The sequence below is a fragment of the Beta vulgaris genome, chromosome 6, assembly GCF_026745355.1.
Source record: "Beta vulgaris subsp. vulgaris cultivar EL10 chromosome 6, EL10.2, whole genome shotgun sequence".
NCBI classification, from domain to species: domain Eukaryota; kingdom Viridiplantae; phylum Streptophyta; class Magnoliopsida; order Caryophyllales; family Amaranthaceae; genus Beta; species Beta vulgaris.
The window spans coordinates 65,960,846-65,978,638 of NC_079207.1; the positions used below are offsets into that span (position 1 = coordinate 65,960,846).

The 17,793-nt window shown below is 36.1% G+C and overlaps 2 protein-coding genes across 2 annotated transcripts; one reads left to right on the forward strand and one right to left on the reverse strand.

Moving 5' to 3' along the window:
* Positions 1–1,147: 1,147 nt before the first annotated feature.
* Positions 1,148–1,570, reverse strand: LOC125498462 (chloroplast envelope membrane 70 kDa heat shock-related protein-like). Its single transcript, XM_048646671.1, has one exon. It carries the CDS (start codon positions 1,568–1,570, stop codon positions 1,148–1,150), a length of 423 nt encoding a protein of 140 aa, XP_048502628.1.
* A 12,155-nt stretch (positions 1,571–13,725) lies between these two features.
* LOC104897695 (uncharacterized) lies at positions 13,726–17,706 on the forward strand. The gene has a single exon (XM_010684631.1). It carries the CDS (start codon positions 13,726–13,728, stop codon positions 17,704–17,706), a length of 3,981 nt encoding a protein of 1,326 aa, XP_010682933.1.
* Positions 17,707–17,793: the final 87 nt, after the last annotated feature.

A 17,793-nucleotide genomic window follows, 5' to 3' on the forward strand; every position in this document is an offset into this window, starting at 1 on the left:
CTAGTAATCATTGCTATTAGGATCCTAATCTTCTCAATTATGTACTCATTGTAAGTTGAGGATATAGGTTGATCTCGTGGTTATAATATCCTCGATTTACTTTTTAATAGGGTTTAATTTTCACTTTTTGTAAGAAGGATTTCTCTCCTTCTTACAAGGAAATTCTCCTTATTTAATTTTTTGAAAAAAGCTTCTAATTTTAAGTTATAGTAATGTGAAAAATACTCAGTAAACAATAATGAATATTACACGACAAGATTTAGGGTCTGTTATCTCCAACTTATTTTCAGTTCAATTCAATTAAGTTCAGTTCAGTTCCGCTTTGGACAATACTTTTACTCTCACATATCACTATTCAATTCATTTCAGTTCAGTTTAATTCAATTCAGTTAAGTTCAATTAAGTTCAGTTACGTTCAATTCAGTTTAGTTCAACTATTTTATGCCGAACAGAACATGCCTTAGTATGGAAACATAAGAATGGAAAAAAAGCCACATGTTAATTCTTTAGGACAATCCGACTTGCGTGGACCCGGTTCACACTAAAAATAGTGTGGACCAGGTCTAGGCACGTGACCCGTTATATCACTTTAACATACACTATATCATTTTAACATACACTATATCATTATAACGTACACTATATCACTTTAACACACCCTATATCACTTTAACATACACTATATTACTTTAACATACACTATATCACTTTAACACACCCTATATCACTTTAACATACACTATATCATTGTAACATACACTATATCATTGTAACATACACTATATCACTTTAACACACACTATATCACTTTAACATACACTATATCATTTTAACATACACTATATCATTATAACATACATTATATCACTTTAACATACACTATATCACTGTAACATACATACACTATATCATTTTAATATACACTATATCATTTTAACATACACTATATCACTGTAACATACACTATATCATTTTAATATGTGAAAGTATTGGGTCAAACCGTCTGACCAATACTTACTGTCAGACGGGCTGAGCCCAAAACTCAAACTCAAACTCTGTACGCACCACTTTCTCTTCTTCTCCCCACTCTGTACTATTGTTGCCATTACCACTACAAGACCCTCTCGATTTCGCACGTGAAGTTCTCTCATTTTTCTGATGTAATCTTCGGCGATGAAACTCGAACTCCGGCGAAGTCGTCGTTTGCCGGAGTTTCAAAGATACCCTCCTCAATAGTAAGAAGAGACACATCAAACGTACCGCCTCCAAGATCAAAGATAAGCACATTCTTTTCACCGACACTGGTGGCCTTCTTGTCCAGACCATAGGCAATAGCAGCCGCAGTTGGCTCATTGATAATACGCATCACGTTCAAGCCAGAAATAACTCCAGCATCCCTGGTAGCCTGACGCTGAGAGTCATTGAAGTAGGCAGGAACTGTAACAACAACATTCTTAACAGTGGAACCAAGGTAAGCCTCGGCAATCTCCTTCATCTTGGTAAGGACCATGGAGGAGATCTCCTCAGCAGCAAACTGCTTCTCCTCACCTTTGTAGTTAACTACAATCATAGGCTTCTCCCCAGGTGTTCTTTCAGTTGGACTTTCTTTTCTTTCAGTTAGACTTTCTTTTCTTTCAGTTGGACCAACTGAAAGAAATAATGGGCCAACTGAAAGAAATAATGGACTAACTGAAACAAAATGAAGACTACCTGAAGAAAAATGTAGACTACTTGAAAAAGAATAAAGACCAACTGAAACCCAAGTAAGTCTAACTGAAGCACAAAAACCCACTGAAAAACAAAGAAGACTAACTGAAAACAAAATGAAGACTACCTGAAAAAAAATTGGAACCACCTGGAAAAAAATGAAGACTACCTGAAAAAAAATTGGAACCACCTGAAAGTCGTCCGACCAAGATTATGGTCGGACGAGTCCGACACAATACGTTCTCTTTTAATATACACTATATCATTTTAACATACACTATATCATATCAATATACACTATCATAAACTCACGTGATATGGATCGGGTGCACACTAATTAGTGTGCATCGGGTTCATATTAGTTTTTCAATCTTTAGGATTGCCAATGATTTGTATAACCCGATTACTTTACAAAACTTTCAAAATCTTCCTATCTAACCTGAATACTTGATGACTTTAAAACTCAAATCACCCTTGATCACATAATAATCACTTGATCCAAAGCCCTTAACGCTTGTTTCATTCGAACACATACATCTTGACTTTCTCGAATTACTCCTTTATTATCCTCTCGCATGACCTTTGATAGTCAACCAGGTATAACAAAATCATATTAGGAATACACAACTTATCCCCTTAAATATATATAATTCTGAAAAAAAAAAACTATGCCAAATTAAATTTACTTTTCTAAATACAACTCTACTAGTATTACGAAACTTAGACATACATTAAAACTTGCCAAACCAAGAAAAATATCCATATCCCAACAAAGAAAATATATATATATGGAAATTTCTGAAGCAAGTTTTATTTTCCATAGTAATACTTTTCTGTCCTCAAAATATTGATTGTTTCTTTATAAATTTTCCTTATCATTCATTCAGACTTTAGACGTGGTATTAAGTACTAATAAAACTATGTGAACAAATATACACGTCTACGAAAATGTTTATTATTATATTGTAATTTGATATTTTTACAGAAGTTTGTAAAGTATTACCACCATAATTATTTTTTACCAAACAATTTGGGCCCGGCCCGTTGTCCGCTACGTGGGCTACGGGCCTGTCATGATCAAGAAATTTTTTCCACGCCCGCGTGGGCCGGCCCGCGAGATGAACGCTCATTTTCTTTGTTTTTAGCCTAAAACTAAAAAAAAACAACATAAAATACGGATCAGACCCGCGGGATGCACGAGCCCAACCCGCGGGCCCGTGGACAAAAATTTGAAATTTCAAGCTCGGCACGGCCCACCATTTCCCCGAGCCCATAAACAGGCCGACCTGGCCCATGCCGGGTCTAGGGACTACTAGTCTACTACTCTTAACTTCTTTATTTATTTTGGCAATTGAAAAAACAGGAAAGAAGCTACAAACCCTCTCTAGCCTAATGGACTAGTTAATGGGCTTTGCTCATACTAGATCTAAGGAAAGACTTGATTTATGCAACTAGATGCACATTGAAAGGCTTATCGCGTACCTAACAAAAATAACCTAACTATTCCTCCTAACTAATGTAGTCGGGCAAGTAAGGATCGAATCCCAAGAGACTAACTGATTCAAAGTAGTTAAATTGACTCTAATTAATACTAAGCAAGTGATCCAAATAAGTGATGATGAACTAATCTAAGTGACTAAAGCAAATGAAATTATCAAGAATGAATCAAAGACTAAAGACATCTAGGTTTAAGTATCCCCACTAATACGAATTAATGCCACAAAACAATCCCTTTTCCCTTAATTAACTAATAGATAACTCATAGGATGGATGCGCCCTAATAGTACTAAGGATTTCTTTCGATCAATCAATAGCTTCCCTAACAATGCAATCATGCCTATTTTCATGGAGTCATGCAAATTAAGGACTTTAGACATAGCATCCTAACATCCTAATAAATTCCATCAACTACTTTCGTGATGATTTCCTTTATCTTAAATTAGGGTTCTAGATTCGATTAAGATTCAACTTTCGTTGCAAAAATAATCACATTCAAAGTATACTATTTCTAGTTATAAATTGATAATTAAAACCAACCCTAAAATAAATGAATCAAAAATTAATTAAAGTTTGGGAATTGGGAATTAAACAAGCATCAATTCATATTAGGGTTCAACCTAACCCTAGAATAAGAAACTACTCACACATGATGATTGAATAAACAAAATAAAGATTAAAAGAAAGCATGATTAACAATAATAATAAATAGAATAGAGAAGAGAAAATAATACTTGAATTAATTGATGAAATTGCAAACTTGAATGTCGAAAACAAAGTCTTGAGGAAAATAATGGAGAATGGCGTGATAAACGTGGAGAAGGAAAAAAACAAAACAAAACTCACGTTATCTCCCTCAAAAGAATCCCTAAAAACCAAAAATCTATCTTTTCTCCCTCATACTCGTGGCCTTGTCCTTCATTACAAGATAAGAAAGATCCAATTAAATCATTAAGGAAATCGTGCAGCCCGCGCGCGTAGGAATTTTCAGCAAAACTGGGCCAACTTGCAAGGCCCATATCTCTTAGAATATAACTCGCCTTGGGCCGTATAGCCTATCGTTGGAAAGCTCTTCAAGCCTACTTTCCAATGCCTTTGGAATCAGACAAATATCAGCATCAAGTCGGAAGTTATGGATAAAAGAGTGAGCATGACTCGATTTTCGCAATTATCTCAATGAATTCCAACTCCAATTGAGCTCCAATTTGCACTCAAATACATCCAAAGTGATCCTTATCAATGTAGCTTGCCTCCATTTGATCCTAAGTACTCAAGCTTGTCCAATAATGCTCCAATTATGTTCTTGATATCTGAAATTCATCAAGGAATACCAAAAACACACAAGAGGAGTAATATTTCGCAAATTAAGTAAAAGTGTGCAATTATGAACTAAAATACACCTAAATGTTCCTAGAATGCAACCTAAATGCAACTAAAATCTATATAAAAATATGACACATCACACATTTTTTTAATTTTTTTTATTTAGCTCATTGAAAAGAACGTGAACATTTACCAACAATTGTTTTAGGTGAAAAGAAATATCATAGAACAAACTTGGCGAAAAAGATTTCAACAATTTTTCCAGGTAAAAAGTAAATTTTGTAAATCATAGACCAAACTTGAAAGTAAAAAATGAAATTAAAGATAGTCCATGTAGTAGATCCATGGGCTACATACTCTTTGGGGGGGGGGGGATTGTTTTGAACTTGGCTCTACAAAGAAGCCCAAATATTAGTATAAAGTGGCTCAAAAGAAATTATAGAAAAATTATCTAGCTCGATTTCCAAAGTCTACCAGTGGCTGACTTTTGATAATATCGTCATTCACCTAGTTATATGAAACAAATATATATCTACAAAGCTATAACCTACTTTATAATATACTAGCATTTTTTGCACGCTATGCGTGCGTGTCCGGTTAACTTTTTTAATTTTCTCAATTAGGTATTAATCAGTGTTACAAAAACTTTGATTTGAAAATATATTTATAATTATTATTAATTTTTTAACTATATTTTTATTAAATCAATGCTTCATTGATTTTTTTGATTATTTATTCATCATTATTTAAATATATTATCAAAAGTAAGAAATATACTACGAATTCTATTGATTACTTTAGTTTTCATTCATAGCACAACATCGATGAGTTGATTGTAGTTCTTAATTGCAAGTTTTTGACGAATTGATCTATATTATGAACACTGTAATTGTAGTTATTAAATCTCTTGATCATAATTTCTTAGTAGTATTAATATAATTACACAAATTAAATGTCAAAATAAATTGGACAATAGATTATCTGTAAAAAAAAATCTGTCAGATTGTTCTATGTGTTTTTTGTCCCAAATTTGCTAATGGCCCAAATTAGAGAAAGTGGCAATATTATTATCCTTCATACGTTCACTAGCAACCAAGCCCATCTAACCACTCACTTCATATGTTAATGGGCTAGGCCACGTAATTGAACTATACAATTCTAAAAATCAATATATATGCTGATTGGGCTATGGGCCGCAACGTCTAATGTGAGCAGCACTGTAGCACATAATACTCGTCCGCATGAAAGCACTAGACTTGTTTATGTTATGAAGAATCCGTTTTTCTTCTTTTTGAATATGATAGTGAGCAATTTCTTTTTAATAAGGTAAGTCAAAGTTCTTTACAAGTAGGGGATTTTAGGATATATCAGTATCCCTCCTGTAAGGATGACGTTCAATCCAAAGGTAGCTCGAAGGTAATGCCAACACATTAGGTTATCACCTGCTGGGTTACTGTTCAATCAACAAATTACTTAATTATAATCTAGGTTGCATACAATAACACAAATACAAATACAAATATGTAAACGATAAGAACATAGAAAATTTCTACTAGCAAAAATTAGAACAAGCATACAACAAATTTTATAACATTTCTGTAACAAATTATATAACATTTCTGTGACAAATTATAATTTCTTTCATGAAACAAATTATCACATTCTCATATTTCTATCTTATTACTAATTTTAATAATACATGTTCACAATTTTTTTTCTCTATTTGTCACTTAACTTCTCAATTTTATGAAAAGAAAATATATCTTTTTAGTTAGAAAGAGTTGCATTAAGCACAAAAATACAACGTAAATTCAATTGGGATATAGACAAACCTTTTAGGAAGGACTCCCTCAACATCCAATGAACAACACCCAGTAATAAACATACTATTTCCTGCCGTGATTCTATTTATAAATATGTAATTTAGTATCTATGATGCGCCCCATAATAATCCTATAAGTATCCGCTAAAATAAAATCTATGATACATGTTTTGGAGTGTCCAACGTGTATTCAAGTATATTAGACGTGTGTCAATGTTTAATACATGTTGGACATGATACATATCCAAGTACAATTTGTCCAACCTAGATTACAACTAGACAACCTTCTTATTTAACAAAGTGAACCATAAAAAACATTGTAAAATTGAGATCGATAATATAACATCTCACAGTAAATCTCTTATCAAAGAGTATGCTCTAGAACGGATCAAATAATATTTGACGAAGGCAGGAACAACAGTAATGTAATAATAAAGAACATATTTTTTTGGACAATGGTTGGAGAACATAAAGAAAAAGTACACATTTAATTTCTATTTTATTTAAATTAAGTGATTAACATTACTTCCAATGAGTGCAACATAGCTCCTAATGACGTGGATAATATAATGGATGATTGTTGCATAATGCTATCAATATCATAGCTTATAAGGTGAAAACTTTTTCACAGGGTAACAAATCATGTAACATGTAGCAAAGTCATCTTCTCAAAAGCAACTTTTTAGTCCATATCAGTCCATAAGGCACATGAATGACATGGATAGCTCAATGATATTCCTAATTGCTCTGATTACTCTCTTGTGGTCACTCTCAAGATTGAAAATTTGTTTAACCTTAAAAGGCACTATATAATTGTTCAATTATGGTTAAGCACGTAATAAAATTATTCCTTTTTTTTACAAAGTTGCACATAATTGTTCAAGAAGGCAATAAAAAAGAAGCTTAAGCTTAAGCTTAAGCTTAACCTAATCAATTATTTAAAAAAGTTAGTAATATTTAAATGACTTTACCAATTAAGAAATACGTCTGAAATAAAGTGACGAATTATGATACGGAATATAGGTGGAGAGAACACAATTTAATCTACATGACTATAGTAGGGAACTATCATTATATTCCTTTATTTTGCTATAAATTTTAATAACAAAATTTTGATTCTATATCATATTTTCATATACTACCATAAAATCATACAATAATACATAAAGTACACAACAGAGAAAACGAAAGGGAGAGAAGAAGCTAGAACTCCAACTTCATCATGTGCCAAGGGTCCCACCAATAATCAAGGAGTATCCCTTTGTTGAGTTGTTTCTTTACTTGGACTCTTACTAAATTTTCTCTTTACTATTTTCAATGGAAGGGGGCAAGATTTACTGCTATGCAGTACATGTTAGAGATGGAGAAAGCCTTGGTAACCAATTGTTTGAGTCCAAAAAAGACTCAAACACTCTAAAAGTTACACATTGGTACCATTATAACCTGGTATTGGTATCACATTTTTATCAGGATTGGTACCAAGCAACCTTACTTTGGTATCAAAATTTCGGACAATGGTACCAATCTAACCTAGCATTGGTACTAAACAACACGCGAGTGAATTTTCCAAAGCTTGAAATGACCAAATTGCCCCTGTTTGAGTCTAGACAAACTCGTTAGAGATGCTACCAAGATAATTAGAAGTACTCCCTCTGTTTTTTTTTATCATTCCTACTTTGACTTTGCACGTTTGCCAATGCACGTTTTAAAACTTAAATATCTTTCATTATATATTAGTAAAAATTATAACGATTGAATTTTAATAAAGTACTAATTGAGACGAATCAAACAAGACCCCACATGACTATGTTTTTTCTTATAAATTGAGAACATTTGAGAAGATTCTCTCTATGCATGAATAGTGTCAAGATTCTAAGTGAGAAAGATAAAAAAAAACAGAGGGAGTAAGGCTTTGTTATTTTGGTTTGGGAGAAACTGAATTGAACTGAATCGAATCGAATTGGAGAGAAATCGAATTGCAGAGAGTTAAATTGAAATAAACTGAAATTGAACTGAAAATAAGTACAAAAGAATAGGGCCTAATATGTGATAACTACATTCTGTTTTCCATGCATTCAGAATTTGATTGTTGATGTGATATTATATGAACGATAATGATGGACTCATATTAATTGAATTAGTTTGGCCTAAAAGAATTCAAATGTGAAACTTGAAAGGGTAGTTTGTGATAGTGAGGGAACCTTTTGTGAAAAAAATTTGTTGGTGGCTTTTAACATTAAAAAAAAAAGTTCCAGACTTTGAAGATAAGGGTATAAATATTGTGATGTGGTCCGGTTACATTGTAGTAATGGTAGGTCAGCAATCTTACCAAGTATGATAATTTATGTGAATATTTCCACCATTCAGCATTAAGGCTACATTGTTTTGAAGGAAATTTTTTTTTTTCCATTTTTCGTTGTTTGATTGGAGAGGATTTTAAAAGGAAAACTAAGGTCTTTTATAAACATTTTTCTCCAAAATTTGAATGAAAACTATTCTCCTCCACTATCTCATTCCCAATATCTTCATTTTCCCCTTCTTAACTTTATATATAGTTTTCCATCAAGCTAACAAAGGAAAACTAACATTCATTTTCCATACTAGCTACATTGTTGAGCAACAATCCAAGTTCAAAATTAACAACTTTATATCCACAAAGCAAAAAAATTTAAACTCCAATCAACAAATAATTAACTAGTTTTACACACAAATCTAATTCAACTACACCGAAACTAACCTTGGCTCTGATACCATTTGCTGACAATTAGACTGAACAAAACACTAATTACTTGCAAATACCACTAGTCAACAACTAATGAAAAGTGATGAAATTAAGCATAATAAGAAAAGATATGAAAATACACCTAATAACATGGGAAAATCCAAGCATTGGGAGAAAAAACTCACCAAGCAAACACTTTTGATTAATGGTAACAATGGTTGAAGATTACAAGCATTAGTGGATGAGTTTAATGCTATCCTCTCTCCCCTCTTTCACTAAACCTTAGAAAGATCTCACTTTGTGTGAATAATGTTAAAAAACACGAAAGGAGGCTTTATATACTCTAAGGGGGGAAAAATAATCCAAGGGTCGAGATTAAAGCTCAAACTCGTAAAAAAATCTCGACAAATATGAGTTGTCCACCCGAGTCGAAGACCCGCCCACCAGGTGCAAAGATGCATAAGCGTTATGCCATGAAACTTTGGTTTCCTCGGATAACTAGTTTCTTAACTAAGGCTCCGTTTGGTAGGGCGTAAAACGTTTTCCCGGAAAACTGTTTTCCTCTATTTTCAGTTTTACATTGTTTGGTTGGCAAAAGAGTGTAAAACCATTTTCCCTTGGGGTAAAATTACTCTCCCAAGGATGGAAAACCATTTTCCTTTCAAAATGAAGGGAAAACTATTTTCCTTCTTTCTCTTGTACACTCCTCTCACTACCTCCTTACTTTCCCTTTCATTTTCCTTTCATTTTATCATTTTTTTTACATCGAACCAAACAACGGAAAACTAAATCTGGAATTGTGTTTTCCATTGTAAATTGTTTTCCATGAAAATCATTTTACACTGAAAATATTTTACGCCCTACCAAACGGAGCCTAAGTGAAATTGCTAAGAGTTAATCGGACGGATTGAACTAGTTTCTACTAGGATGATATGTTAAGAGCTTAACTTTGGTTTCCTCAGGTATATGACTCATATAGTTTATATTCTATGCTCTCTATTCCTCCACGTAAGTAAATGAGCTAAACTTTGGTTTCTCTCAAATAAATGGGAGTAATCAATATAATAGCAAATGAATATAAAACATTTATAGGGTGGACATTTAATTTGACTTATAAGTTTTGTTAATATTTTCATCCAAGTTTAATTGAGACTTACTTTCTCCTTTTTTTTTTTTTTTTTTTTTTTTTATAGATGTTACATTGCTACATACCACAAACAGATCTCTTTTCACCATAAAATTGTTAAAATACTATTAAAAAGTTAGTGCTCTCCTACTTTCTCTTTTAAAATATCCATATGTTTTTCTTGATTAACAAATATATTTTTATTCAGAAAGTAGTGATCCCCTACTTTTTCTCTCTGTCTTTCTTAAAAACTCTCCACTTTCTCTATGTAGCATTAAAAAGATGGAATAAGGCTACGTTCAGTTCACCTTATTTTTGCTTATTTCAGATCTAATCAGATCATATCAGATCAGATCGGAAAAAATAAGTTCAGATCAGATCATGCTTATATTTAAAAATCATTATACTATTAAATATCTTTCATTACATATTAGTAAAAATTACAATAATTGAATATTAATAAAGTACTTATTGAGACGAATCAAACAAGACCCCACATGACTATATTTTTTCTTATATATTGAGAAAAACCTAAAAGATAAGATCTTGTAATCAGATCAGATCAGTTCAGATCAGATCAGATCATATCATAAAAAATAAGTTCAGACCAGCTCAGATAAGTTCAAATCAAAAAAAATCTAGGTGAACTAAACATAGCCTAAGGCTATGTTCAGTTCACCTTATTTTTGCTTATTTCAGATCTAATCAGATGAGATCAGATCAGATCAGATTAGAAAAAATTAGTTCAGATCATGCTTATATTTAGAAATCATTATTACTATTAAATATCTTTCATTACATATTAGTAAAAATTTTAATAATTGAATATTAATAAAGTACTCATTGAGACGAATCAAACAAGACCTCACATGACTATATTTTTTCTTATATATTGAGAAAAATATGAAAGATAAGATCTTGTAATTAGAAAAAATAAGTTCAGATCAGATCAGATCAGAAAAAATAAGTTCAGATCAGATCAGATAAGTTCAGATCAGAAAATTTCAGGTGAACTAAACATAGCCTTAGGCTATGTTTAGTTCACCTGAAATTTTCTGATCTGAACTTATCTGATCTGATCTGATTTGAACTTAGTTTCTGATTAGATCTGATCTGATCTGACCTGATCTGATTACAAGATCTTATCTTTTAGATTTTTCTCAATATATAAGAAAAAATATAATCAGGTGGGGGCTTGTTTGATTCGTCTCAATGAGTACTTTATTAATATTCAATTATTATAATTTTTACTAATATGTAATGAAAGATATATTGATTTTTAAATATAAGCATGATCTGAACTGATCTGATCTGAACTTATTTTTTCTGATCTGATCTGATCTGATCTGATTAGATCTGAAATAAGCAAAAATAAGGTGAACTGAACATAGCCTAAGTATTTGTTAGCAGGATGCCATGAAACTTTGTAAATTGTAATAGTATAAATTAGTAAACTTCATTGTTTAATTTGTCATTATCAATGGGATGAGTAGATCTAGAGAGAAGACAAATGAGTTATTGGACTTGTCAATCATTGTCGCCCTATCACTTTCTCGTAAACTTTTAGCTTGCTTCCTCCGGATTTGTCACTTCTTATTGATAAATTATGCAAGGACTAATGATTTATTGATATGTCATCGATTTCATATAACATATGAACAAATCCATCATATATTATGCACTTGATAAATTTTACTCTCTTTCACTAAATACTAGAGGTGATCATTTTGGCCCAGCCCGGCCCGTTTTTGGGCCGGGTTTTGGGCATAATTTTTCGGCCCGTGGGTCGGGCCGGGCCCGGTCGTATTTTTTTTATTTTGGGCGGGCTTTGGGCAAGCCAAAAACAACTTTTTAGTCTATTTTTTGGCCCGGCTCGTTTTGGCCCGCAAAAGCCCGTTAATTTAGGCCCGAAATAGCGGGCTTTGGACACAAAAAATCGGCCCAAATTTAGGCCCGGCCCGGCCCGGTCAATGGACAATTATTTTACCCGCGGCCCGACCCGTCCTTTGATCACCTCTACGAAATACCAATATTGTCTTAATCTAACTATCTAGATAAATCATAAATGAGTAACTTTTAAAGACCATCAAGTTTGCAATTGAACATGTTAAACATCTATTTAAGTTACTTGTTTTCGAGAAAGAAATAGTTTCTTAGCTTGAATGTTTGTGTCTGTCTTTGTAGGTACGTCATGTCCAGATCATTGCTAAATTGGACCTAATGGACTAAGAACTCAAAGATAATAGGCATATCGTCAACATATAATACTTCTTACGTTTAGAAATAGTTGCACCATTTGTATATTTACTATTTATATCTTGCACTTTGATTGTCTTTGATGATTTATATTTTAGGGTAAACATATAGTCATGTGAGATCTTGTTAGATTTGTCTCAATGAATATTATTTTAATATCAAGTTTTTATAATTTTTACTTATTGATTATTAGATATATTAATGTTTGAAATAATGCATTGGCAAACGTGGAAACATAAAATGATGCAACAGATGAAGTATATAGGAAATAAACAAAAGATTCGTTATCGCAAAATTGCTCAAAAATATATGCAATCCTTGCTCACTTCATGAGTAACCTTGTGCGGTCATTAAACAATGTCAAGCCTTTTAAACCATTGCATATCATTTAATGAGTAACCTTGTGCGGTCATTAAAGATTCGTTAGGAGGCTCGTCTTTTTTTGTCCTGTGCAAGGAAGCTTTGTTTGGATGGTACAGCTGGTAGGGGGAGGTGCATGGAGGCTACTGCGGGTGAGGCGAAACGAAGTGATGAAGTGAGGAGTGAGAAAGCTGGGGAATTTTCTGAAGTTGAGAATGCTGCCTTGTTAAAGGAAACGAGTGTCCCTAAAACCCCTTCAATGATTGCACCATCATTTAATGACCCACCTGCTGAAGGTATGTCCCATTTATTTAATGTTCCTAGTGCTAATGCTAATGTAATAGTGGTGGGGACCAATGCTGGACTTCAAGGGGACATAGGGGGGACAAAAGTGATACATGATGTAAGCTATAGTGGGGAAATTACTGGAGAGCTAAATGGGGGGATAGTTGGGAGTTGTACGGAGGGGACCAGTGAACAGGTTCAATCTGAAATTTTGTCCTTTTCTATTGGATCTTATGTGGCAGCTGGTAAAAAAGGTAGAAAAAGTCTTAAAAAAGTCCCTAAATTGCATACACAGGTGAAACAAACTGAGGGGATGGCGAAGACAGGGGTGGGGGATGTTGTGGGGGGAAAGCGGAAAATTTTTATGGATGCCAATTCAGGTATGGATGGAGACGATGTGGCTATGGAGGAGATGGATGTTAATGGAAAGAAACTGAAAGTGACTGATATCATGGATGGGGCTCTTACACCCTTGACAGTAGCGGAGGTTGGTGATTACCAACCCCGCGAAGGACAATGAAAATATACAGCTGGAACTGTCAGGGCTTGGGCAACCCTAGGACAGTTAAAACACTCCAATCCTGGTGTTGGAGAGATAGGCCTAACATAGTTTTCCTGATGGAAACTATGATTGATGCAAAAAGGTTACAGTCTGTGAAAGAGAAGTGTGGTTTTTCTGAGGGATTATGTTTGAGTAGTGTAGGATTGTCTGGTGGAATTGGGTTTTGGTGGAACGATTTAAATATTACTTTGATTTCTTACTCCACACATCATGTTGCGGTGGAGGTGAGGGATGATGATGATGTTCCATTGTGGGCAGCTGTGGGTATTTATGGGTGGCCGGAGGCTTCTAATAAACATTTAACTTGGGCATTAATGAAGGAGATTCGAGGGGTGCTTTCACTTCCCATCGTTTTCTTCGGAGATTTCAATGAGATTTTGCATGCTTCTGAGAAGGAAGGGGGTGCGGTTCGGGGTGAACGACATATTGATGAATTTAGGGAGACTGTGGAGTTATGTGAACTTGGTGATTTGGGCTATAGTGGAGGTGCTTTCACGTGGCAGCGGGGTCTTGAGGAACGTACGATAATTCGTGAACGACTCGATCGATTTTTGGCTTGTGATAGGTGGGGCACTTTATTTCCGCATGCATGGGTCAAAAATTTCCCCATTTATAAGTCCGATCATGCGCCCATATTGCTTAGTACGGACTCGGGTCAGCAGGAGCGTAGGAAGGGGAAGCGTTTTCATTTTGAGGCGTTGTGGTTATCGAACTCTGATTGTCAGACGGTGGTGAAGCAGGCGTGGGCTACTAGTGGGGGGTCGCAAATTGATGAAAGGATTGCTGGGTGTGCTTCGGAGTTACAGAGATGGGCTGCGGTCACCTTTGGTGATGTGAAGAAGAGGATAAAAAAAAAGGAGGAGGAACTTCAAGTTTGGCAGAATAAGGCTCCTGATGGCCGAATGCTAGGAAAATGTAAAGAGCTTGTGCGGGAATTGGATGAGTTGAATAGATTACATGAGTCTTACTGGCATGCTCGAGCTCGAGCAAATGAGATGAAAGACGGGGACAAAAATACTTCTTATTTCCATCACAAGGCAAGTCAGAGGAAAAAACGTAACGCCATTCATAAGCTTCGGGATAGTGCGGGTGTGTGGAAAACTGATGAAAAAGATGTAAGTGCTATTATTTCAGATTATTTTACTAATATTTTTGCATCTTCGAGTCCGGCGAATTTTGATGATGCACTGGCGGGCCTTTCGCCCAAAGTCCCACACACGGCTAATGAAGTACTGATGGCCGAGCCTACGGTGGATGAGGTTCGCGATGCTCTTTTCCAGATGCATCCTAATAAAGCTCCGGGGGTGGATGGTATGCATGCCTTGTTCTATCAAAAATTCTGGCATATTGTGGGTGATGACATTGTGTTGTTTATCAGGGATTGGTGGAATGGTAGGGTGCAAATTGGGTCACTGAATAGGACGTGTATTGTGCTAATTCCCAAATGCTCGAATCCTCAGCAGATGGGAGATTTCAGGCCTATAAGCCTTTGTACGGTCCTGTATAAGATTTTATCGAAAATGATGGCAAATAGACTCAAAGTTTTTCTCTCTGATCTTATTTCTCTGCACCAGAGTGCTTTTGTTCCCGGAAGGCTCATTACTGATAATGCGATGACGGCGTTTGAGATTTTTCATAGTATGAAGCGTGGGGGTGATGGAAAAAAGGGGGTCATGGCTTTTAAACTGGACATGAGTAAGGCATACGATCGTGTGGAATGGTCGTTTTTGGAGAGAGTAATGGGGAGATTGGGTTTCTGCGAAGGATGGGTGCGAAGGATCATGGAGTGTCTGTCGAGTGTTTCATATTCATTTAAGCTTAATGGCAGTGTGGAGGGCAACATTATACCATCGAGGGGGCTGCGGCAAGGAGATCCGTTGTCCCCTTACTTATTTCTCCTTTGTGCGGAAGCTTTCTCGGCACTTTTATCGAAGGCAGCAGGAGATGGATTAATTCATGGAGCACGGGTTTGTCGTTCTGCGCCTCGTATTTCGCATTTATTTTTTGCAGACGATAGTATCTTGTTTACTAGAGCGGCGCTTCAGGAATGTTCTGTAGTGGCTGATATTCTCAGTACGTATGAAAGAGCATCTGGACAGAAAATTAATTTTGATAAATCTGAAGTGTCTTTTAGTAAAAATGTGGATGATAGTCGAAAAAATGATATTCGCTCACTTTTTGGGGTTAGGGAGGTAGAGAGACATGAAAAATATTTGGGGCTCCCCACTGTGATTGGTAGGTCAAAAAAGATGGTGTTTACGGTATTGAAAGAAAGGGTGTGGAAGAAGCTGCAAGGATGGAAAGAAAAGTTGCTATCTCGAGCCGGAAAAGAAGTTTTACTGAAAGCGGTCATACAATCAATACCTACATATATGATGAGTTTATTTGCTATCCCTGATTGTATTTTGTCAGAAATTAATGCTATGTGTGCTAGATTTTGGTGGGGCTCTAGGGGCACTGAACGAAGAATGCATTGGTTAAGCTGGGAGAAGATGTGTTTGCCAAAGGCATATGGTGGTATGGGTTTCCGGGATCTTAAGGTGTTTAACCAGGCTTTGTTAGCTAAGCAAGGGTGGCGTTTGTTATGCCACAATGGATCGATGGCTCACGCTGTGTTTAACGCAAGGTATTACCCCCGTTCGAACTTCCTCAATGCCAGGAGAGGCTTTGACCCAAGCTATGTATGGCGGAGTATATGGGGCGCAAAGTCTCTTTTGCTAGAAGGGCTAAAATGGAGAGTCGGCGATGGAAGTAGTATTGGCGTTTGGGAGGAGTCCTGGCTTCCGGGGGAGTCTGCTGCGGTGGTTCCAACGCCAAATATGGAGAGCCCTGCTGATCTTAGGGTGTCGGATTTACTTGATGCGAGCGGTAGGTGGGATGAGTTAGTATTGCGCAACCATTTTACGGAGGAGGACATTTTGCTGATTCGAGAAATTCCTCTTAGCTCTCGCAAGCCTCCTGACCTACAGTACTGGTGGCCATCAACGGACGGGTTTTTTACCACAAAGTCCGCCTACTGGCTGGGGCGCCTAGGCCATTTGCGTGGCTGGTTGGGTCATTTCGGGGGTGCTAATGGGGAGGTTTGGAAAGTAATTTGGGGTTTGGAGGGTCCTCCGAAGCTCAAACATTTTTTATGGAGGGCGTGTATGGGGGCTTTAGCAACTAGAGGGAGATTGAAGGAGCGTCACATTGTGGAGGATGGATGTTGTACCCACTGTAATCGGGAGGACGAGTCCATTGTTCATGCCATCTTTCGTTGCTCTCTTGTTTCTCCTATATGGGAAAACTCTCCCTTTACTTATTATGTGAGAGATGGTCCTACTTCTTCTTTTATGGATTTTTTTGTATGGCTTATTTCAAGGATGGAGAGAACCGACCTGCTATCTTTTATGGCTATGGCGTGGGCAGCATGGTCTTACCGAAATTCGGTGACTTTTGAGGAGCCTTGGTCGAATGTGACGGTGAGTGTCGTTGGTTTTATGAAGCTTGTCAGTGACTATAAGAGCTATGCAGCCTTGGTTTTTCGAGCAGGCCCTGTTACCACGGGGTTTCCGTCGCGGTCGAGTTGGGTGGCGCCTGATGAGGGGCGGTTTCGGCTCAATACAGATGCAGCAATGCTGGCAGAGGGATTGGTGGGTGTGGGTGCTGTGGTGCGGGACTCGAGGGGTTCGGTATTGTTGGTGGCTGTTCGAAGGTATAGGGTGCGCTGGACTGTTACACTTGCGGAGGCCATGGGAGCACGTTTTGGTGTGGAGATGGCGAAACAATTTGGCTACGAGGCGCTTGAGTTGGAATGTGATGCTAGCAATATTACCAAAGCTCTCTGCAGGAAAGCCTTTGGGAGATCTCCTACTGATTTGGTACTGGAAGACGTTAGTATGCTTGGGGATAGTTTTCCTATTTTTTCTATTTCACATGTTAAGCGAGGAGGGAACACAGTAGCTCACTTTGTTGCGAGACTCTACCCTGCTGATGGGGTGCAACATGTTTTTGTAAACGATTTCCCGCAAGGTGTCTTAGCCTTGGCGGAGCTGGATGTTAATTAATATATTTGGTTACTGTTTCCCCTCAAAAAAAAAAAAACCATTGCATATCAAGGAAACATATAAGACCATATGAAAAATTTCCTCATA